Genomic DNA, 22,349 nt, shown 5'->3' on the forward strand with positions numbered 1-22,349 from the left:
TACCTATTCCTGGTCACCATCCATGTGAACACCTTTTGTCCTAATTATCCCAAGATGGCTCCTGTGCTACCAGCCATCCGGTCAGCAAGGAAGAAGATAGCCACCCCTCCCGCCCCCCCCCCCCCCCGCGTTGGTTGCTCTGAGAAGGGACACTTTCTATGTGGAATTCTGCCTGGACTTCATTGGTTAGAACTGGGTCATATGACTTACTAGCAACCTATCCAGTTAATTCATAGAGGATTAGTGTTTTCCTCCCAATGATGCCACCCCAAACAAAGAGGAAAAAGCAAGGTGGACATGGGGCATTTTGAGTGACGCGGGTGGTGATGCGCTACGGATGTGGCATATGCTAAGTCATGGTCCAGGCACAGGAGACGGAGGCATGAAATACAGGGTCACACTGGAGGGCAGGTAAAGAAGGGCTGAGGGTCCTTGAAGACCAGGATATTAGAATCAGGGTGCTGATGTGGCATCCTATTTCCTGGGTGCTGGGATACAAGTGGGCCCTGGAGGGTTTCGGGCAGCTGCAGATTTCCTGTCTCTGAGGCTTAATCTTTTCTTTTCCATAAAATGGAGATAACCCAGAGATGTCAGTGAATTGCTCTGCCCACCGCCTGTGTGTCCTGGGCCACAGTAAGGTTTGAGGGCACAGTCGAGCTCCTCCCTGCAAGCCATGTCTCGCTCCTCTCAGCGGAGATATCTTCTGTTATTCAGTGATGTCCAGAGCTATTAAAGGCATAGATCTCGGGTTTTTCCACCAAGGGGTGGATGGTTGGTAACAGTCGCATGCAGGACCCTTCTGGCTTCTAACCGATTTAGGTCTTGAAAGGCATAGAATTGGAAGCACCCAGACTTTGCTATTAGTAACAGTTGTATAACACATCTCCCATCCAAAGCCTCTGGGGCAGTCCCAAACTTCAAACTGAACTGAACACCCGTGAAGAACTCCTATTGCCCAAAAGGAGGCCTGCCACGCCTGGAGCGGGGCAGGACAATACTACCTAAGGGCTTCACTGCAGCCAGGCTGACTCTGCTAACATGGATCATCATATGTTTCTCTTTTTAATATGTCACACACACTGGAGGGGTGTGCTACTCGTGACTATAAACATGTATCAAATGTTATCTTGAGATAATGTCTATGAAAGCAGATGAGAACATTCAAAGCCCCCCATTTCCCTTAACATTGCCTTTTCCACCCCGTGCCTCAATGCCAGGCTGAGCGCTCTTCACTTATCACAGGGGTGTGTCCTCCTGCCAAACCCCTTGCAGAGCAGGACAGATACAGGTCTGAATGGGAGATGCCGTATGGCTTCTTCTCCTCTGAGGAGATCGTAGAGGAGAGTATGAAAGCCCAGGCACCCACTATGCCACCGCTTGCCCCTAGCAAGGTGGAAGAGAAGCTGTGTGATCTGGCTTCCCATCCACCTTCTCCCTAACACTTTACAGTTTACAGTAAACATTACACAGCTTCCATGAAACTTTAAATCTGCCCTGAACCTGGCTACTTCCACAATGGGCTTCCACAGGACCTATCTTTTCCAGCTCTGGGAAGTGTCTATGCTGAGGCTAGTGTCCCTAGCCTCTGGAGCAGCAGAGTGATAGAGCTGCAGGCCCCAGTCTCCATTGTGTGGGAACACCCCCCAGGGTTTGAAACCAAGACCCAAGCAAGGGTTTTAAGAACAGATCCTGCAGCCAAGAAGCTGTGGGTGGAACCATCTGAACCATAGTCTGTTGTAGAATCAGGGTGTTCTCCTTCCTAGGAAAGCCTTGGCCAGCCCTCCACCCTGGCCTCCATGGCCCTCTAGGTGGAGGCTCCTCCCCAGTGGTATGGTATAACATACTGGATCAGTTGCAGAAGGCATCCAGCCAGCTGCTACCCAGGGCCTGCTGCTAACTGACACACCTAGCAAGTGTCCACATGTGTGCTCACACATGTCCCAGAGTGTGGGTGCATTAGCGTGGTTTCCTGGACCAGACAATTGCCTATGAAGGCAACATGAAAATGGTGTATGTGCACCCATGGGGACATGCAGGTGCACATGGCTCAAGACACCATGAATTTACTGGGGGGGGGGGAGTGGCCAGGCCTCCCAGTGTGCACATGCAATGGAAACCTGTGTGTTGCCGAAGGTGGGTGGAGAGAGTACATCAGGGTACCTGCTGCAGAGACAGCCATGACCTCACACCTGTGTCTGTGCTCCCCATTCCTATCCCTGGGCTAGATAGGCTTTCAGCTGCAGGGAGGAGAGTGTCTCCCTCCCAGGAAGATGCCACCTTCTCTGCAGGTGAGTCCTTATCCTCCAGGCCCTTGCTCCCCACTCTCACATTCTCTGTTGAAGACAGGCAGCCTGGGCTGAGGAAGCACACAGACCGCATGGAGGCTGGTTGAGCCACCCTCTCTGAAGTGTGTGTGTGTGTGTTTGTAGGACAAAGGTGTCCCTTCACCCACTGCTGCTGTGAGGAGCCACACAGGGTGTCACAAGGCGCTGAGCACACACAAGCCTCATGAGAGATCCCCTCTTCCCTAAGCAGAGGTGTCTCCAGCCCCCTAACCAACTCTTCCCTCAGAAGAGCTTCATTAAAACTCACCTCACAGAAGGCTGGCTGTGTTTGTGCCATGTCCCCAGCCCCCAGGAGGGCTGATGGCACAGGCTGAGCTTGAAGATAGTTAGGCGCTCCCTGGCCCAGCTGGGTACTCGCCCTGCCCTCTTCATCCCCCACCTCTGACGGACACACCCTTGCAGGCGCTCCATGAAGTATACACTCTGCAGTGACAACCATGGCATCAAACCCCCCACCCCAGAGCAGTACCTGACTCCACTGCAGCAGAAGGAAGTTTGCATCCGGCACCTGAAGGCCCGGCTCAAGGACACACAGGACCGGCTCCAGGACCGGTAAGTGGCAGCCAAGGGAATACCAACCAGCTCTAATCTCAGCAGAGCCAGGGTATCCCCTGGGAAGAAGCAGGAATGGGCCTTGCAAGCTGCCCTCTACTAACTCTCCTCTCAGCAAAGCCTCATGTGGGCCCATCTGTAGAGGCTCCAGCCCCCAACACCCCTTGACCACTTTAGGCAGGTGCTTGGGGCCAGTGGGAAAGAGTCCCTTTAAGGACAGTCAGTCACTTTCCTGCTGCCATTCTCTCCTGACCATAGCCCTGCACCTCCTTTTGATGGCGGCTTCTCCCCCTGAATCCTGTCTTCCCAGGGAGCTGAACCAGTGTCTCTCTGGCTTCTGTGTCCCTAGCGAGTGAGAAACAGGCCTTTAACCCTCCCCTGCATCTACACAATGAGACACAGGGATCTCAGCCCATCAGACCAGGCCCAGAAGCCTTCCTCCTTGTCTGCTTCCTTCCTGTAGATGATACAAGGTCAGGAGAGGCTGTGGCTGAGGCCCTGCTCAGCCTGGGGGGTCTCCCAGGAGCTGTGTCCATCTGTGCACACGCTCAAGTCCTTGTGGACACTTGTGCTGCCCCTCCTGGAGGTTTCATCTTCAAAAGTCACACTTCACACTATAGCACAGGTGTGTGCCACCCCAGCACTTAGGCTGAGGAAGGATTGTAAGTTTGAGGACAGCCTGGAATGCATAGTGAGGCCCTGTCACAACAAACAAGGAAAACTATGTTAGGGTGGGCTTGCCCACCTTGGATCACCTTCACCAGCCTCCTCTGAACTGTGTCTGTTCTGAGCTGGACCAAGCTGTGGGAGACACTAGAGCTCAGGGCAGGCATCCCCACTGTGCCTTCTCTTTGCTTCCACAGCAGCTTTTGTATCCACCCAAAGTTATTCTACATGCCACAGAATCGGCTTGTCTAAAGCAACCGCTGGTCAGTATGTAGAATCGGCCTGTCTAAAGCAACCGCTGGTCAGTATGTAGAACTGGCCTATCATCTAAAGCAACCGCTGGATGGTGTGTAGAACTGGCCCATCTAAAGCAACCACTGGTCAGTATGTAGAACTGGCCTATCTAAAGCAACCGCTGGTCAGTATGTAGAACTGGCCTATCTAAAGCAACCGCTGGTCAGTATGTAGAATCGGCCTGTCTAAAGCAACCACTGGTCAGTATGTAGAACTGGCCTATCATCTAAAGCAACCGCTGGATGGTGTATAGAACTGGCCTATCTAAAGCAACCGCTGGATGGTGTGGAGAACTGGCCTATCATCTAAAGTAACCACTGGATGGTGTGTAGTGTGTCACAGAATTGTCACAATTACCACAATCTGATACTCTTGTTTTTACATCCCAACCAAAGTTTCCCCTCCCTACTCCCAGTCCCTCCCGCCACTTCCCCTCTTCCCTCCACCAATCCACTCCTACTCCTCCTTTCTCTTCAGAAAAGGACAGGCCTCCCATGGTATATCAAGTTACAGTGAGTCTAAGATCTCTGCTTCTATTAAGGCTGGATGAGGCAATCCAGTAGGAGGAAAGGGTCCCAAAAGCAGGCAACAGAATCAGAGACAGCTCCTGCTCCCACTGTGAGGGGTCCCACAAGAAGACCAAATTATACAGTTTGTAACATATGCAGAGGGCCAATGCCAGTCCCGTGCAGGCTCCCTGGTTGTTGGTTCCATCTCTGTGCCTCTATGAGCCCAGGTTAGTAGATTCTGTGGGTTTTCTTGTGCCCCACTGGCTCCTACAATCCTTCCTCCTCTTCCTCAGGATTCTCCAAGCTCTGCCTAATATTTAGTTATGGGTCTCTGCATCTGTTCCCATCAGTTGCTGGGTGAAGCTTCTCTGATGACAATTGAGCACCAGTCTATGAGTATGGCAGAATATCATTAGGAATCATTTCATTGACTATTTTTTTAACAAACAAGATTGGTTCTATCCTAGGCTCTGGGGTATTCTGCCTCTGGGGCCTGGCCCTCGGGGGTGAGCTCCCTCTCATGGTATGGGTCTCAAGCTGGGCCAGTCATTGATTGGTCACTCCTACACTTTCTATGCTCTGATACCTTTTTTTACTACTCTGTTCCCATTAGCAGTCACTCCCCATAGTCTCCAATCATCCTGGCATCCATCGGTCTTTCTGTCTTTATCAATCTCTGGACATGTAATAGTAGAGCATGCGTGACCAGCCTCTACCAGGCCTGCCTGGGTGTGTTGTGGTTTCAGAGGTCAGGGCGGTCAGTGGGCTCAACTATCCTTGAACTAAGCTTTCCTTTTTTGGTTCCTGTCCTCTTCCTAGGGATGCTCAGGGTCTGACTGTCCTTTGGCACTGATGTCCACAAGGAGCCAGCAGCCCATCTCCAGCTGCTTCTCTGGGCCAGCCAGCAGTGGCATGTAGGCCATCTTCTTGTGTTTGGCAAAATGCCCCCTCGTCCCCAACCACTCTGTTACCCTTGAAAGGCCCTGCAGCAGGCCTGTCCTTGGCATAGTGCCTTTCCCCTCATGCCCTCTGGGTATTATTTAATATCCATACTTCCTGTGCTAGCCTGCCTTCTAGTTCTCAGCAAGCATGTGCTTCGACAAACCCCTCTGTGCTTGTGGACGCTGCCCCCACACTCCCAGGGCAAGCACCAGTGGGAAGTGGAGATGCCCAACCCTGAGGAAGAGTCGAGAGATCAAGGACCCCATGCCTGTCACCTACCCATGCCACTCAGGTAGCTCAAGTTCACTGTCCTCCCCGAGCCCACTGCAGAATATTACTGTGTTGAGTGGTCAGACCCTCCTAGAGGACATTGCTTGGCCTCTGGAGCCTATTCCACGGTGGCATTTCCAATCTAACTTTGGAAAATCTGTGGTTCCCTATGTGGTACAGTCACTCTGCTAGGCTCAGAAACTATCTGGTGACAGCCATGCCATTGGTAGTTTATTCCAATAAGCCAGGCTTCCAGCTGAGATGTTGACGTGGATCTCATCGCTAAGAAGGTCCTGAAGAATGCCTGAACAGGATGCTAAGCCTCCCTGAGTGTCCTCCTTTCCCACTGCTTAACACTGACTAGTGTCCACTGGGTCTCACCTGATTTTCCCTTTAGTCACTGTGGCACGGTTCACTAACCACCTCCCTCTTCAGCACTCAGGTCCATCTGTAACTCGGGGACTTGAAAGGCCGTAGCATCTCTGGGTGGAAGTCTTGAGGCTGTTCCACTTGCTGGCACAGCCCTTCCCTTGGTAACTGCATTTTTCATCCATCTCTTTGGCCTCTCCTCTTGACGGTCAATACAAAGAGACTTCTAGCATGGTACAAGAGAGCCACCCAGTCCTCCTCACCCTCCTCCAACCTATTTCACTTCTGGGCTTTCTGCAAGAGGAACGCTGTAAAATCATCAGCTCCCCCACCAACACCAAAGGCTGTCATTTCTCTCATGTCACCATCCTGTCCCTGGGGGGTCTGGGGACAAATGTCTCTCCACCTAGAACACAGGCTGCTTCAGAAGGAAACCATATCCCTCTCTCATGTTTGCTGCTTTGCATTAAGAGTTTATTACATTTTCATAGCAGTGGGCTCATCAATTAAGGGTCTGTGTAGTCGCTTCTGGAGGGGATGGTATGAAGAAGGGCTTGACTTAGTGGTGAGATGGGGATGTGGCTCCTACTGCCATTTCTTCTCCCTCTCAAGGGAGCCTCTCCTGTCTTGGCCCCTGGCTCCACCCACCCTTTCTCCTCCCTGTGGGATGAAAGGAAGAAGAGGCTTTAAATCCTACTTTTGTCTCTAGCCTTGAGCCACCCCACTCTGAGACCATCTGTGTTTGGTGGCAGCCCCTTGTTTTCCACAACAGCAGTGATAGGTCAGGGGGACAGCTATAGAGCAAGCGTGTTTCTTTTGCTCACAGGGACACAGAGATTGATGACCTGAAGACTCAGCTGTCCCGCATGCAGGAGGACTGGATTGAAGAGGAGTGCCACCGTGTGGAAGCCCAGCTGGCTCTGAAAGAGGCCCGCAAGGAGATCAGGCAGCTCAAGCAGGTCATCGACACTGTCAAGAACAACCTGATTGACAAGGACAAGGGGCTGCAGAAGTACTTTGTGGACATCAATATCCAGAACAAGAAGCTAGAGACACTGCTGCACAGCATGGAGGTAGCCCAGAACGGAATAGCCAAGGAGGAAGGAACTGGGGAGTCGGCTGGTGGGTCCCCTGCACGCTCCCTCACCCGAAGCTCCACCTACACCAAGCTGAGTGACCCAGCTGTCTGTGGTGACCGCCAACCAGGGGATCCCTCCAGCACCTCTGCTGAGGATGGAGCTGACAGTGGATTTGTGGCTGCTGACGACACACTGAGTCGGACGGACGCCCTGGAAGCCAGTAGCCTGCTGTCATCAGGAGTGGACTGTGGCCTTGAGGAAGCCTCATTGCACAGCTCCTTCAATCTGGGCCCCCGATTCCCTGCCAGCAACACCTATGAGAAGCTGCTGTGTGGCATGGAGGCTGGTGTGCAAGCCAGCTGCATGCAGGAGCGAGCCATCCAGACAGACTTCGTGCAGTACCAGCCTGACCTGGACACCATCCTGGAGAAAGTAGGCCAGGCTCAGGTGTGTGGGACAGTCCCCAAGGACAGGCACTCAGCGCTGGATCCCCACCTCTCAGGGCCCAGAGACCCCAACTCAGCAGTGGTGGTGACAGTAAGTGACGAGCCTGAGGCCCCAGAGTCCATCACCTGTGGGCCAGCTACACATCAGCCTGCATCCAACTCCAACCCAGGGCTACCAGTGAGTGTGGTGTGTCCTGTGGAAGAGGAGGAGGAGGCAGCTGCCACTGAAAAGCAACCCAAGAGTTACTGGAGCCGTCACTACATTGTGGATCTGCTGGCTGTGGTGGTGCCAGCTGTGCCAACAGTGGCCTGGCTCTGCCGCTCCCAGAGGCGCCAGGGCCAGCCCATTTACAATATCAGCTCCCTGCTGCGGGGCTGCTGCACGGTGGCCTTGCACTCCATCCGTAGGATCAGCTGCCGCTCACTGAGCCAGCCAAGCTCCAGCGCAGCAGATGGCTCCCAGCTCTGAGGCTACCAGCCCTCCACTTCTGGCAGCCTGACCACTGATTGTAGGATGCCATTTACTGCCCCTGTCAGATCCCCATGGCCATCCTCTTATTTACTTTCAGGTCTGAAATAGCATCCCCCACCCCAGATGTTAATAGTATCAGGGATTCAGAAAGGCATTCCAAAGCTTCGAGAGAAAAAGTTGAAGGTAGAGCGGGAGAAACTGCTAAGAGTTTCCCCTCTGGCCCCCCAGACTTCAGACAAGGCAGGCCCTGCTCAGAAAGTCTCTGGCTGTGTTGATCTGGGGATCTTCCTTTCCCTTGCACCATCCTTCCCAACACCCAGCACACTCCATGTCTTCTCTCCCAGGCAACCCCTTGCCCTCTCCCAGGCTCCTGGACCAGTATTACCTCCTCAGATGGAGACAGCCAGGACCCAAAATGCAGAGAACCACTCCAAGCAGGGTACCACTGCCCAGGTCCCACTGACAACTCCATCCTCTCCTCCTCCCTTGCCGTGGGATGCAGCTGGAATGATCAGCTCAGGCAGGAGGCGTAGAGAGCAGGGTAGGTTCTATGTCTCTGTCTGTCTGTCCTCCAGGCCCTCACAGTCTGTTTTCCTCTTGGCTTCTGGGTGTGTGAGATCGTCACTAGCTGTCCAATGCCCCTCACTACTCCTGACACACTAACCATGGGATTGGGAGGGAGCCCTTACCCCAAACCCCAGCTTCCATTGGGTGAATCCGCTAGCACAGAGAAGGCAAGGCCAGCAGCGCTAGGGGCCCTTTACCTTCTGAGATGAGTTCATCTCATCTGTAGCCTAGAGGTGCCTCAGCAAGTTGGGAAGTCAGAGGCCATTTGCCCCAGGCCCTTTGACCTCAGACCCTATGTTTGCACTCAAGTTCCCCTAGGGTCTTGGTTTCCTGCCCATCCCAGAACCCCCAGGCTGTTTACTTTCTGGGATGAGGGCTTCTGAATCTCTGACCCAGTTGTCTCCAGAGGAAGGTAGCCATCTGGAGGAATCTCCAGATGGTGTCCTGAAGCCACAGCATCTGCCTATCCATGCCAAAACAGGGTCCCCTGGGTGTGCTTCCTAAGCAGGGGCATGGCCAGGCAGTGGGAGCCTGCCTGGACTGCTCCTGGTCCAGTCAGCCTGGGAAGACGCCCTGATACTCACTTCCCTTTTCTTCCCAGAGAGGCCATACCTACCTGAGTGGCCCACACCCAGGAGTTGGTAGAAGCCTGCATCTCACTCTGACATAGGAGCCTCTCTGGTTCTCTGCTGAGGTCGCTGGCCCTCACTGTTGCCCCAGTGACCACTACTTGACTCATGAGTTCTGCCCCTCCACTCTGTGCCCTCCCCAAGGGCACCTGCATGCACCGCGAGTGGGCAGCCAGCCTAGCCATCAGGGCAAGAGCCCTCTGCCATGCGCTTTGTGCCTCCAAAACTCTCTCACCTTGGCTGGGGCCTCAGACCAGCCATCCTTGGTGGAGCACCCCTACCCCAGCTGAACCAAACCCAAATGCCTGAGGCCTCGCTGGGGCTGCCCCATAGGACACTGGGGTGGTGCCATGGAGACAGGGGATAGAACTGATCCAAAGCCAAGCCAGGACTGGCCACGGACCGAGCCTCCTTGTGCTGTGCACTCATGGAGCTCCATATGTCTCCTTAGCAACAGCTGAAGCTCTGCTGAGAAAATAAATGTATGAACTATATTTGACAACATAAAAATCCATATATTTTTCACCACTGGCATTTAGTCCAACTTTGCATCCCCTCTGTTCCATGTCTTGCTGTCTGGGCCTTCTTGTTGTGTCTCGTGTTTTGGTGGACTTGGGCAGGGCTAGGACTATGGTCCACTCTGTTCCTGCTGCTGGAGAAGCCATTGTGAAGCATCCAGGTCTGTAGAGACAGTAAGTGAAACTGACCATCACCCGCGCTGACCCTAGCCCTGCCTCGCCTACAGCAGAGGTCCTCTTTTGTGAGTTCTGCCTATCAGAAGGGCTCTGGCTCCTTGCCAGTGGAATGAGCAGGACATTACCCAGCCCTTGGATGACCCTGGATCCCTGCAGGCCGGGGTACAGGCCCTGCTCCTAAGTGTAAATGAGCCCAGAGTCCCATGCCTGTACAAGGGAGTTGCAATGTCTGTGCAACCCCACAAAGTGGGCTTGGAAGTAGACACTTCAGCAGCCTGCTGGTTCCATATCTGGAGAAGGGGATTGAGAGCGAGGTGGGACTGGGCTAGGCTCCCCTTTAGATGCTCATTCCCAAAGCTCCCCCATTTTCTTCCAGTTGGCCACTCCCCATAGGCTGCGATTTGCCCTCTTGCCCTTGGCTCCTGGAGCAGAAATGTGTAGGGTGCCCCTTTCCCCTGCCTCCAGTCAGAGCTGACAAGGTCTTGAGGAAGTGTCCCCAGGAACTACCTTCTATAGCTACTGAGCCCTGGGAGCACAGTGGCTTGCAGTAGTGGCTTCTTAGTTCTGGAGCCCTCTGTCAGGGCTCAGTGAGGACTTCTGAACAGAGGCAGCCTCGAGCAGAGTTCATGACCAATGTCTCAAGCAGCTAGCATACAGAGCTTTTCACTAAGAACCCTTTCCATCTTCACAGGCATCGGACAGCAGATCCCAGGCTCTAGGGCCAAAGGCTATTTATTGAGGGGCCTCCACCCAGGGAACTCGAAGCCCCTCTGAACTAGATGACAACACAAACAGGCCATCATACACTCTCACATTAGGCTATTCCCTTGGCAGAAACTTCAGGAGACACAGGAGGGGGGCCATGGGAAGGGGTTTTGACTCTCGGTCTCCTTTGTCTTTTTGTTCAGACAGAGTTGTGCCTGTAGCAGACAGCCCTGAATTAAAGCATGAACACACACACAGCCCCTCAGCCTGGTGTCTTTGTACCGTGTCATTTCTCTAAGTGTGTTGGGGTGGCTGAAAAACTCACCATGGCACCCAACAAAGATGGAACCAACTATTGGCTGGCTCAGCCCCACCAGGCCTTGCTGCGTAGGGTGGGGCCTCTCTGCCCATCTGGGATCAGGCACGGGATCTAGAATCCCCACTCTGATCCCAGATCACATCCTGCCCAGCACTGGAAGAATATTCCAGTTCTTCCCAGCAGTCCTGAAATGGCTTCTTTGGCCCATTCCATAGCTACAAAAACAGCCATAACCACTCAGGCAAGGGTCCTCAAGCCAGTAGAGGGTGTCCTCAACTATCCCTGCCACATGTTCCTCAGTGCCAACATCCCTATGACAGACTGGCAAGCATCCCACAACATAGAAACAGATCACTGCTCTCAGAAGGGCACACAGATAAGGCCTTGGCCTGATGGTTGTCGAAAAGCAAAAGCAACCCTGGAATGTCATAGGACCCAGGATTCTGGAATTTCTAGGAATTTTCATAGAAGGGGTTGTGTTTAAAATCCACTCTTTATTCAAAAGACAGTAAAGGGTTACAAGTAACCTACAGACAGGAAAGGGTTATACAAGTAATCTATGCACAACCCGTGACAAAGATCGATGAAGACAAAGAATACACGGGAATTCCTCCGTCAAGTCAGGAAGCAAAAGTCTGCAAAGGGACCCAGCTGCACTTGGTGACATTCTGCTATTCTGCCTAAGTGCCCAGCATCTAGGGTACAGAGCACCAAGTGCTCGAGTCCCACCCATACCTCAGCATACATAGCTAGGAGTCAGGACCCAAGGAAGCCTGAAAACAGCCATGACACACTCATTCAATATGCATCCACCTGGAACACACCCCTGCAATACCCAGACCCAAGCAGCAAGCCAGCTGCAACCTGTCATCTGAGGATTGCCGAGTTCGCTGCAGGATGGCAGGAGGCCTGGGCTGCCCTGTGACTTCAGATGTCTGGGATGGAGTGGTCCATGGTGTGGTGAAGCAGCAGCGGGGACAACCTAGACAGGGCAACAATGACAGTGGCCGAAACTGGCAGCTGTTCTTCCTTCATCCCCATCCCAACCTGTGCACCCACGAGGGCTGCATTCAGCCCCCACCTCTGAGGATTTCAAGTCATGAGACGCCACTAGCCACCATGAACTGAAGAAGAGTCAAAGACAGAGCAGAGCAGACCTGTGCCCTGGGTCAGCACCGAGGCTGCCAGAGCATAGGAATGGAGAGGAAGCAGAGAGCAGAGGTCGGGGTAGTAGCCTTACTTTTTGACCATATGCTCATAGATCACAGTGGGGATGAGGGTCAGTGTGATGACGTTTCCAGCGGTGGTCAGGATCTCTGTAATCTTTTTGTCCTGAAGAGGGGGAAAGTGGTTGGTCATTTGGAGGAATGGGAATAGCACTGCCCTGACAGGTTGCTCAGCATGGCTCATGTGAGAGGACACCACGTACACCTCACACCTGCCCACAGCATCTGGCTGCCTGGGACCCTGGACATCTCAGGTGGGGTATCGTTCCTCTTATTTGAGAATTGGCAGGGTCACAGGAACATGGCACTGGCCTCCCATTCTTGAAGGCTAGCCATGTGGGCCTTACAGCACTGCCCCCCAAATGTGATTCTCCAGCCTCAGCCAACTTTGCTGGCCCCAGTTACATGTGGGCTCCTGTGGGAGACACTGGGTCCACCTGTGTCCTCAGGCTCCTGGTGGCTCACCAGCCTGAGCCAGCCACATGGATCCTCTCCCACACCTCGCTGACTAGGAAGAGGACAACAGACAATCTCCATGGAAACAGTGTCCACCAGTCTATCGACTACAGTTGTGGTAATGAGCCTCTGGCCCCTGCTCAGGTCCTGGTGACCATCATTTTGCATACATACAAAATCTGGTTCTGTGCTTTTATAGTTGTTCCAGAATAGATGGAACAACTAAGTGGAAGAGATGCCCCATAAGACTAGCGATGGCCACAAACTCTGATAGATAACTGACCTCAAAAAGCATAACTATACCTAGTACCTGAGGGTCTCATGGTACCATGGCTAGGTAGAGGAACCTATAAGTTCACAGTGATACCTTGGACCACCTGTGCAGTATGTGAGACCCACATCCGAGCATGGCTACACTCAGAATTACAAATGGACTGTTATCTTTTCTTGTAGACCAGTATGGTCTTGAACTCACAAAGATCTGCCTGCCTCTACCTCCCGAGTGCTGGGATTAAAGGAGTGCACCACCACCACCTGGCTGACTGTTATCTTTTCAAAGAAGCCACTCCTAGCTGCTCAGGAGTGGCATTATTGCACTCAGCCTTTCAAGCGTTGACGGTGATGGCCTTTTGCCTGGTAGGCTTGATCACAGAGTACTGGGAGCAGGCTCACCAGGAGGGATCTCAGACATAGAACTCCCTGGCCACAATAGTACAGCCACCAGAACAAGTCTCCATGAAAGGTGAAGGGAGACTGCCAGGGACAAGGAAGCAGACACATGGCCCACTGTGGAGTGAGATGCCACCACCTGCCCCATGAGCACCACCTGCTGGAGAGGCACTCCCACTGTAGTGGCATGAATCAGGACTGGTCGCTCTCACTTGTTCAAGTCTCAGACCACAGCTCATTACTGCCCCTTCCCAGAAGACACCTCTCTTCCCACATCTACAGCACCAGCCTAAAGCCGGGTATACCTTCTTGCATTGTAAAGATAGAATTCACCTGCCTTCCCTGAATAAGCCAAGGCCAGAAATGGATGTCCACATCACCGTTTTCTAAAGGAAATCCCCATTACTGAATGTGATCAGCATCCAAAGAGAAATGCCACACAGAGGAGGAGGTGTCCTTGTGGCCAGCAGCCACCAGTGAGCCCAGGTCCTCACACATTAGGGTACCTGCTGGCCCATCTTGCGTGTTAGTATCTATAGTGGATTCTTATTGGGCACCTACTCATTCCGAGTGACACTGCTCATAGCTCCACACAGTCCTACTGAAGCCCCCATCTACCTTAGGATGGGCATGTTGAGGCTCTGGCAGGTTCTACAGCCTATGCAGACAGGAGCCGCCCCACCCCTACCATCTCCACAGTGCCTACCTTTAGCCCAATGACGTTCTGTCCGTTCACCTCACACACGTAGTGGTTAGTGAGAAGCCCGTTACGGGCTGCAGAGCTTCCCTTTACCACAGATACAATCTTCCCCTTCTTGATGAAAAAGCCAACTTGGCCTGAGCTGTCCTTGTGCATAGTGACAGTCCGCTGGAACGGCCTGGTAGAGAGTGACAGTAAGCTGGGCTTGTGGGTGTGGCTGGGGCCAGGCAGGGAGGATGCTGGGACCTGGCTACTGACCTGTCACGAACAATCATGGTGATCTTTTCTGCTGACGCCTTCTTCAATGCTTTGTGAGCTTTGTATGTGCTCCACCCAGCACAGTCACACCCATCAATCTGCAGGATCTGATCCCCAAAGCGCAACCCCACGAGGGATGCAGGAGTGTTGGCCTGGACAAGCTGCACAAAGAGCCCCTGGGAAGCAAGACTCCAGAGTCAGCACCCCTGGCTGCCTGAGCCTAGGCCCCTCCTCTAAGATGTCCCTTTCCCCTTACCCTGTGAGCTTACAGTGTGGTGGGACCTAAGATCTTCTGGGGGACACACAGGTTATGGCTATTTTCCTGGAGGAGGAAACACACCAGACGACCCAGCATATGCCAAATCAGGATTTCAGCATCACAATCAATTCTCCCGTACCACCCTTCCCAAAGGCATCTGGCTGACTTTCTCTACAGTCATCAGGAAGCCAGGTCCATGGGAGTTGGGGTACTGGAAACGGGGCTCTGAGTAAAAGGAGCCTTGTATGGGACTGAAAGAGGATCCCTGCTGCAACTAGGCATACCTTGAGGCCTCAGGTATTAAGGTGCCTGCATGGAACCTTCCTTACTGTGGACAGAGGCTCTCTGAGACCTGGGAGGGGAGGCCCCTATACACTACGCCATCTCAGACTGCCAGGAAACTGCCCCCAAAGGGGAGCTTATATCCCTGGGACTGTGACAAGTGCTACTTAGCACCAGAGGGGCACACTGTCCCCCAGGGGCTCCTCCACAGATCTTTACCTTATCGACAGCCTGCAGGCGCAGTCCAGTCTTGCCACGCTCATCCTTGCACAGATGGATCTCACGCACCCCAGGCTTGATCTCTGCACGCAACACACCCAGGTTGTTCCCAGAGACTGGTGCTACCACGTGGCCAGGCCCAGGGCTAGTGACCACCATCTGCAGACACAGTAGTGGGGGGGGGGTCAGCCAGGCACCTGGGGCCCATGCCTCAAGGGCCTCTGGGTTCTAGGGAGGGATAAGTAAGAGGGTGGAACAGTCCCTGAGGTCACACACACACACACACACACACACACACACACACACACACACACACACACACACACACACACACACTTTGCAGAGGCTGAGAGGAAATGGCACTTGATGTTGCCACTAGAGGGCATCAAAACCCATACCCCTAACAAGAGAGGCAAGGAAACTGGGTTCAGGAAGGAGTTCCTTTATTTTCCAAAGGAAATGAAAAGAAAAGATCCACTTAAAACAAAGACATTTTCACATCAAATAACCAGCCACGGAAAATGAAAGGCTAGGTTTGACTTTGTCCTGAACCAAGAATAAAAATTAACAAATGTTTCCTCCTAGGAGACAGAAAAGAGAAGGATGTCTAGTCCTCACACAGAACGGTGAGGCAAGAAAATGGGAAATGGCACCCAGGAGAGAAAGGAGATATAGTTAGCCTTGTTGATAAATGGTCTACTAGAATATCCACAGAAATCTAAAAACAAATTCCTAGCTATAAGTAAATAAACACAAACATTCAAAGTCCTAGAATTCAATATCAGCATATAGAAATCAACGGTGTTGGACATGGTGGCATATATCTGTAGTCTTAGCTACCAAGGAGGCTGAGGCAAGAGGACCACTTGAACCCAGGAGCTGGAAGTCAGTCCAAATAACAGAGCAGGACTCAACTGTTATCTACACCCTGATTTAAAAAAAAAAAGCAGAAAAATGAGATATGTATGGCTCAAACAAGACATGTGTGGACATTGTATGCCAAAGGTGACAAAAATCCTGATAAACATTAACAAAGACCTAAGCAAACAGGTTTCCTGTATGCACACACTGGAAGAGCTAGCAAAGCTGTCGAATCCTCAGACCGATGTACAGATCAGGACATTTCTATCAAAGTTCTACGAGCTCTTTTGGAGATGCAGGCAAGGTAAGCTAGCTTTAGGTAGAAAGACAATGGAATGTGAATAGTGAAACTGATTCGGACAAATAGAACAAAATGTGAGGAACTGCACAGACACATCAAGACTTCTCTTGCCATAGTCCCCAAGGCAGTAGGTACTGGACAACAGCCAACCAGGGAATCCAGAGAGATCCTTACCATGAGAAGAACAACTGCCTTGTGGCAGAGGTCAAGATCAGTTGGGGAGATGGGGTTATCTTAACAAGATCCACTGAAGCAATGGGTGACAGGGGCAATAATAGGAGCCATGTATGTCATAGCTTTGCACCTTTTCCAAAACTCTACTCAAATTTGATTTTAAAGTTGTCTTAGCTAGGGTTTCTATTTTGGAGACAAAACACCATGACCAACAGGCGAGTTGGGGAGGAAAGGGTTAATTTGGCTTACACTTCTGCATTGCTGCTCATCTCTGAAGGAAGCCAGGACAGGAACTCAAACAGGGCAGGATCCGGAGGCAGGAGCTGATGCAGAGGCCATGGAAGGGTGTTGCTTACTGGCTTGCTTCCCATGGCTTGCTCAGCCTGCTTTCTTAAAGAACCCAGAACCACCAGCCCAGGAAAGGCACCACCCACCATGGCTGGACCCTCCCCGCTCCATTGATCACTAACTGAGAAAATGCCTTACAGCTGGACCTCATGGAGGCATTTCCTCAGCTGAGGCTCTCTCCTCTCTGATGACTCTAGCTTGTGTCAAGTTGACACAGAAAACCAGCCAGTACAAAAGTTAAATGTAAACCAAAACTGTAGCAATTTCAGAAGAATGTAAAAGAGAAAATCTTTAGGACTCAGGGTTTGGGGGAAAATTCTTTAGACAGGAAGTCCAAGAAATGAAAGGAAAAAGTATGAAAAAAATATGCTTGACCTCATCAAAATTAAAAGCTTTTTCTCTGCTAAAGACTATCATGGAGATAAAAAGCTAAGCCAAGTAGGAGATGGGTTTTATGACCCACATATCTGATGGGGACCTTGGATTATCAAATGTAATCCCTGAACTCAGCCTTTAAAAGCCCAACTAACATGCATGAAATGGGCCTGGTGATTGGGCTCAGTCAGGCAAGTGCTTGCCCAGCATGCTAAGGCCCTGGGTGTGATCCCTAGCCCCACACAAACCAGGTGCAGTGGTGCACATCTGTAACGCCAGCACTTGAGACATGGAAGCAGGGGGGTCAGAAGTTCAAGATCACCCTCAGCTACATATTGAATTTGAGGACAGACTGGACCAGACCTTGTCTCAGGTGGTGGGGGCATAATAAGATATGCCATATCACTAGCCATTAGGAAAATGCAGGTGAAGACTTGTCATAACTACTGATGACACCAAGTGCCAGTGAGGATGTGAAGACAGCAGGCATTTGGCACCACTGGTAGGAGAGGAGAATGCACAGCCCCTCCAAAAAATAGCCTGACAGCTGCCTATGAGCAGATTTATCATACTGCGTAGCAATTGCAAATTCCAGCCCATTATGCCAAAAAGGAAACTTGTATCCATATAAAAGCCTTTACACAGAAACCCTGTACATAACAGTAAGAAACTGTAAAATTGCCCTTGGCAGGTAAGAAGTGGCAGCTATGCATGCATGAGAACCTGAATTCAGATTCTCAGACCCCACGTAAAAAGCTGGTTATGTAACCATGTATCTGACACCCCAGATCTGGGGCAACAGAGACAGGAGGATCCCTGCCATTTATTATTACCCAGCTTCGCTGAATCAATGAGCTTCAGTTTCAGTGAAAGGCACTGTCTCAAAAACAATAAAGGTGGAAAAAGATTGAGCAAGACATTAACCCTAGTCTACACACATACACATTACAGACACACAAATAACACATGCATACAACATCCCAAAAGAGTCAGTTTCTGGTTTCTGCTTATATAACATTCTGAAATGATAAAATTATACAGACAGAAGGCAAGGCTGGGACACCATGGTAAAACACCCTAACATCCATGAGGTCCCCAGTACTGACAAAGAAATACAAAGAAAGGTAGGGGGAAGAGTAAGGGAAAAAGAGAAGGCTACCAGGGGTTAGGGAAGGAGGGAGGAGGGAGGTGATGTGACCACAAAGGGATGGGAGAGCTCCCTGAGGAGGGCAGCCACAGACACATATTTTATTAATGTAAAGTATTGGTCCTGCCACTGTACTGTGGCTATGAAAGCAACAATTGGTGAAATAGACTTCCTATCTTAGCAAGTTACCAGGAACCTGCTATTTAAAAACAAAAAAAAGTTGAAAACATACAATACTACAATAACTACAATAATAAAAAAAAACTGTTGAGTAAGGAGCTGGAGAGATGGCTCAGCAGTTAAGAGCACTTGTTGCTCTTGCAGAGGACCCGGGTTTGATTCCCAGCTCCACATGCTGGCTCACAACCTTCTATAACTCCAGTTCTAGGAATCTGACAACCTCTTCTGGCTTCCTCGGGTATCAACCACACATTTAGTACACATACACACAAGCAAAACAACCATATACATAAAAATAGAATTAACAAATCTTTTTTTTCAAAAACATCCAGGAAACCAGGCAGTGGTGGCACATGCCTTTAGTCAGCACCCGGGAAACAGAGGCAGCCTGGTCAACAGAACCAGTTGAAGGACAGCCAGGACTACACAGAGAAACCCTGTCTCAAAAACAAAAACAAACAAACAAACAAAAAACAAAATTAAGCAAACAAAAAAATCCAGGAGTGGTGGTGCATGTCTTTAATTCCAGTACTTAGAAGGCAGAGGCAGATATCTCTATGAGTTTAAAGCCACCTGATCTACATAGCCAGTTCCAGGTCAGCCAAGGCTACACAGTGAGACATCCTGACCCCCTGCCAAAAAAAAAAAAAAAAAAAAAAAAAAAAGCGCCTATCATAATTTAGGGTGGGTGCATCCGGGTCCCAATTGCTGTAAGAATGGCTGGGTTGACATGCACGCATGCGTGTACACACACACACACACACACACACACACACACACACCTTCTTAAATGACAAGACCAAGAGGTAGGATGTGTAGTTGCCACCTGAGACAGGAGACAAATACCTACATTGTCACCATCTGGAATCTGAGGCAGGCTCTTCTGGACTTCTTGGCTAGAGAGGGACAGCCCCATGTAACTCTCCAGTTCTGCCAAGTTTGGGTACAGCTCTGATGGTTAAGGAAGAGGGGAGGTATCATTCTGGGGCTTGTTCAGAGCCACCTTGGCTGGCCCAGGGCCACTCATTTTCAATTAAGCTAGGAAATTTCAAAATACTCTGATCCCCTGATCATGTTGTGTGTCCCAGGGTTGCTTGCCAGTGGCATGGACCAGCTCTGCCAAAGGCTTGAAGCACCTTTGTCTAGCCTCAGATACTGAGGCCTTCTTGTACCACTGAGGTACTCAGTTCAGCTGCTTTGGCACCAGTGGGACAGTTGACACAAAGCCAGAGCAGGTGCAGGACTACCAGGGACCACAGGCCATGATGGAGGGCAGCTCGGAGAGGCAGCAGAGCACTGAAAAGGGAGCCATGGGTCCTAGTTTAAGCTTCTCTCATAGGACTGACCCAAGATTGCTATGGGCTTCTGTAAGGGCTACCTCAAAATCTGGTTTCCCCAGATGATCTGCCTAGGTGGCACCAAATCGGGCAGTTTCTGCCTCTCTACGTCACTTTCTCCAATGTTTCCTCAAAGGGTGAAGGTTAACTGTACATGAGCCCCCACAAAGTGACAACTAGAAGTGGGCACTGAGAAGTGGCTAAAATGCTGGGACATGTCCTCGGGGCCAGTATTAACGCAGACACCCAGGAGAGGCAGGTACGGGAGCCTCAGATGGCCTTCCATGCCTGGTGAGAGGCCCACCAGTGCTTCGGGGTGTGGTGGGGTTGGAGCTCTCATGACACTGGGGTCAGACTCACTCACCTGAAAGTGGGGGTGCAGAAGCTATCGGGGCTGATGGAGGAGACAACCTGGGTGAGGCTCTGGCTTGGGCCTGAAAAGAACATGGAGTGTTGCTCAGCTGTAGCTTGGACTCTTGATGCCTGGGACTCCCTGAGGCAGGGACTCTGAGCATTGAGTATGATTGCAGAGTTGTGGGGGCGTGGTGCCCTGGAACCCTCAATGCTCCGGACCATATGTAAACTAGCCTCTACATATGTATGTGTATCTGCCAGGCAGAGAAAGTCAAATCCTGCATGTGCTCATGCACACCAAAGCTAAATGGATGGTGTTCTATAGCACAGAGGGCAACTCTGATGCACATCCAGCAATGACAAATACTTCAAATAGCCAGATGAGAGGAGTTGGAGTATTCCACGCCCAAAGAACTGACATAAGTCTGAAGTGACGGATGTGTCCGACACCCCCTGCCCAATCGGACCAGTACAGTGTGTGCACAGGCTGAAATGTTACACGCACCCCACAGATATGTATAGCCACAAACTGTCAATTAAAAATCAAAATGCTAGCTGGGCATTGGTGGCACACGCCTTTAATCCCAGCACTCGGGAAGCAGAGGCAGGTGGATCTCTGTGAGTTTGAGGCCAGCCTGGTCTACAAGAGCTAGTTCCAGAATAGGCTCCAAAGCCACAGAGAAACCCTGTCTCGGAAAAAAAAAAAAAAAGGCTATACTTTTAAAACATGGCTTCTTGGGGCTAGAGAGATGGGGCTCAGCAGTCAAGGGCACTTGCTGCTCTTGCAGAGGACCTGGGCTCGGCTCCCAGCACCCACATCACAACTTACAACCATCCATAACTTCAGTTGCAGAGGATCTGATACCCTCTTCAGGCCTCTGTGGACACTGGCATGCACATGGTACATATACAGCCATGCAGGGAAAATACATATACAAGTATAAAAATAAGTAATTTATTTTAATGTGGCCTCTTTGGGCATATGTCTTTCTGGCAGAAAGTTCTCTGGGGCCTGTGACCAACTATTTTCTGCTCATGGCAGCCAAAGCATGAAAGCCCAACTCCCAACCAAGTTCTCAGGGAGAAAGGCCAAAGTTCCCAAAGGTTTCTGGGAACACAGAGGGGATGGGGTGGAGATGGGAGAGGCTGTTTGGGGCTGAGCAGGCTGAGCCCATACCCTGGGTTTCCTGGGGAAACTGGCTGGCACCCGGGGTGTTCCTTCAGAGGATGGGGAAGTGTCAGAACCCACATGACTGTGGCTGGATTGTTTTCCCAGTTCTCCACAGGCCTTGACTCCTGGATTCTCCCTTACCCATCATCCCAGTGGTTCTCAACCTTCCTAATGCTGAGACCCATTAATACAGTTCTTTATGTTGTGATTCTAGCCATAAAATTATTTTCATTGCTGCTTTGTAACTGTAATTTTGCATCTGTTATGAATTGTAATATAAATATCTGCATTTCCCAATGGTCTTAGATGACCCTAAGAAATGGTCATTCAACCACAGGTTGAGGACCACTGCATCAGCCTTTACACTGGGCCCCAGGGCTTTCAAGAAATTCCCAAGGGCTCCCAGTACCCAGCATCCCCCAAGACAAGCTTTAGTTACAAGGGTTAATTCCCAAGGCCACCATAAGGGATTCTAGGCAAATGGAGCCTGGTTCCTTACCTGGATGACTTGGCCCACCTTCAGGTCCTCCAGAGATGGGTACAGGACAGACATAACTGCTCCTCAAAGCACCCTGCAGAGCAGAGAGGGTGAAGAAGGGTGAGGATGCAGCTCCCATCCTTCTGAAAAAAGGCAGGACAACAGCCTCCTGCCACCTGTGCCCCCAGAACTTGAAGACCGCCACCAGGAGTTACTATCCCATTTTAGAGAGGAGGAGCCAGGACTTACACCAGTCTGTCTGGCTCTCATGCTCATAATCTCCACCCACAAATGTCCACAGCTGACTGACCCTGAACCTTAGAAACCAAACCTAGTGGACCATCCAGGATGATGGTGGACCTTAGAAACCAAACCTAGTGGACCACCCAGAAGAACAGACAGGGTCAAGGGCTATGTGTCAAAGGTCAGATGAACTAGTAAGGTTTCCTCATCCAGTTCAGCAGGTGCACTGGAGCAGCTGTTGCATACCAGGTGTGGCTGTGAGCTGGGACAATGTCACTCACAACCATAAGCGGCTGGGACTTAGCATTTAAACAGAAGGGCAGGAGACTCTAGAAACCCTCCCAACTCTTTCCTTCTGTCCTGAGTGTTTCAGTTCCAGTCTGCCATCTGTCTTAGGTAGGGTTGTTATTGCTGCGATGCAACACCATGACCAAAGCAATCTGGGGGGAAAG

General features: G+C 51.1%; 2 protein-coding genes across 6 annotated transcripts in view; one reads left to right on the forward strand and one right to left on the reverse strand.

Moving 5' to 3' along the window:
• Positions 1 to 10,797, forward strand: part of Snph (syntaphilin) — a 25,181-nt gene extending 14,384 nt beyond the window's left edge. For all 3 annotated transcript variants that reach the window (XM_027421541.1, XM_027421542.1, XM_027421538.2), the window contains 2 exons: positions 2,748 to 2,897; positions 6,774 to 10,797. In XM_027421541.1, coding sequence (XP_027277342.1) covers positions 2,748 to 2,897; positions 6,774 to 7,941 — 1,318 coding nt within the window. In that variant the 3' untranslated portion in view covers positions 7,942 to 10,797. The remainder of the gene's footprint in view (positions 1 to 2,747; positions 2,898 to 6,773) is intronic.
• Positions 9,635 to 22,349, reverse strand: part of Sdcbp2 (syndecan binding protein 2) — a 22,573-nt gene continuing 9,858 nt past the window's right edge. The window contains exons 2-10 of one of the 3 annotated variants that reach the window (XR_003486487.2): positions 21,676 to 21,748; positions 20,016 to 20,085; positions 19,165 to 19,265; positions 14,929 to 15,087; positions 14,169 to 14,344; positions 13,917 to 14,088; positions 12,100 to 12,191; positions 11,724 to 11,841; positions 9,635 to 9,821 (exon numbers count right to left, since the gene is read on the reverse strand). Coding sequence is in view for 2 of the 3 variants with exons in the window: in XM_027421545.2 (XP_027277346.1) it covers positions 11,787 to 11,841; positions 12,100 to 12,191; positions 13,917 to 14,088; positions 14,169 to 14,344; positions 14,929 to 15,087; positions 19,165 to 19,265; positions 20,016 to 20,085; positions 21,676 to 21,729 (879 nt within the window). In the remaining variant the exon portion in view is untranslated. Of the gene's footprint in view, positions 9,822 to 11,333; positions 11,842 to 12,099; positions 12,192 to 13,916; positions 14,089 to 14,168; positions 14,345 to 14,928; positions 15,088 to 19,164; positions 19,266 to 20,015; positions 20,086 to 21,675; positions 21,749 to 22,349 lie in introns of those variants that run through there. The other 2 variants (XM_027421545.2, XM_035446490.1) reach the window with 2 other exon arrangements.

Source organism: Cricetulus griseus, chromosome 6, assembly GCF_003668045.3.
Source record: "Cricetulus griseus strain 17A/GY chromosome 6, alternate assembly CriGri-PICRH-1.0, whole genome shotgun sequence".
NCBI lineage: Eukaryota > Metazoa > Chordata > Mammalia > Rodentia > Cricetidae > Cricetulus > Cricetulus griseus.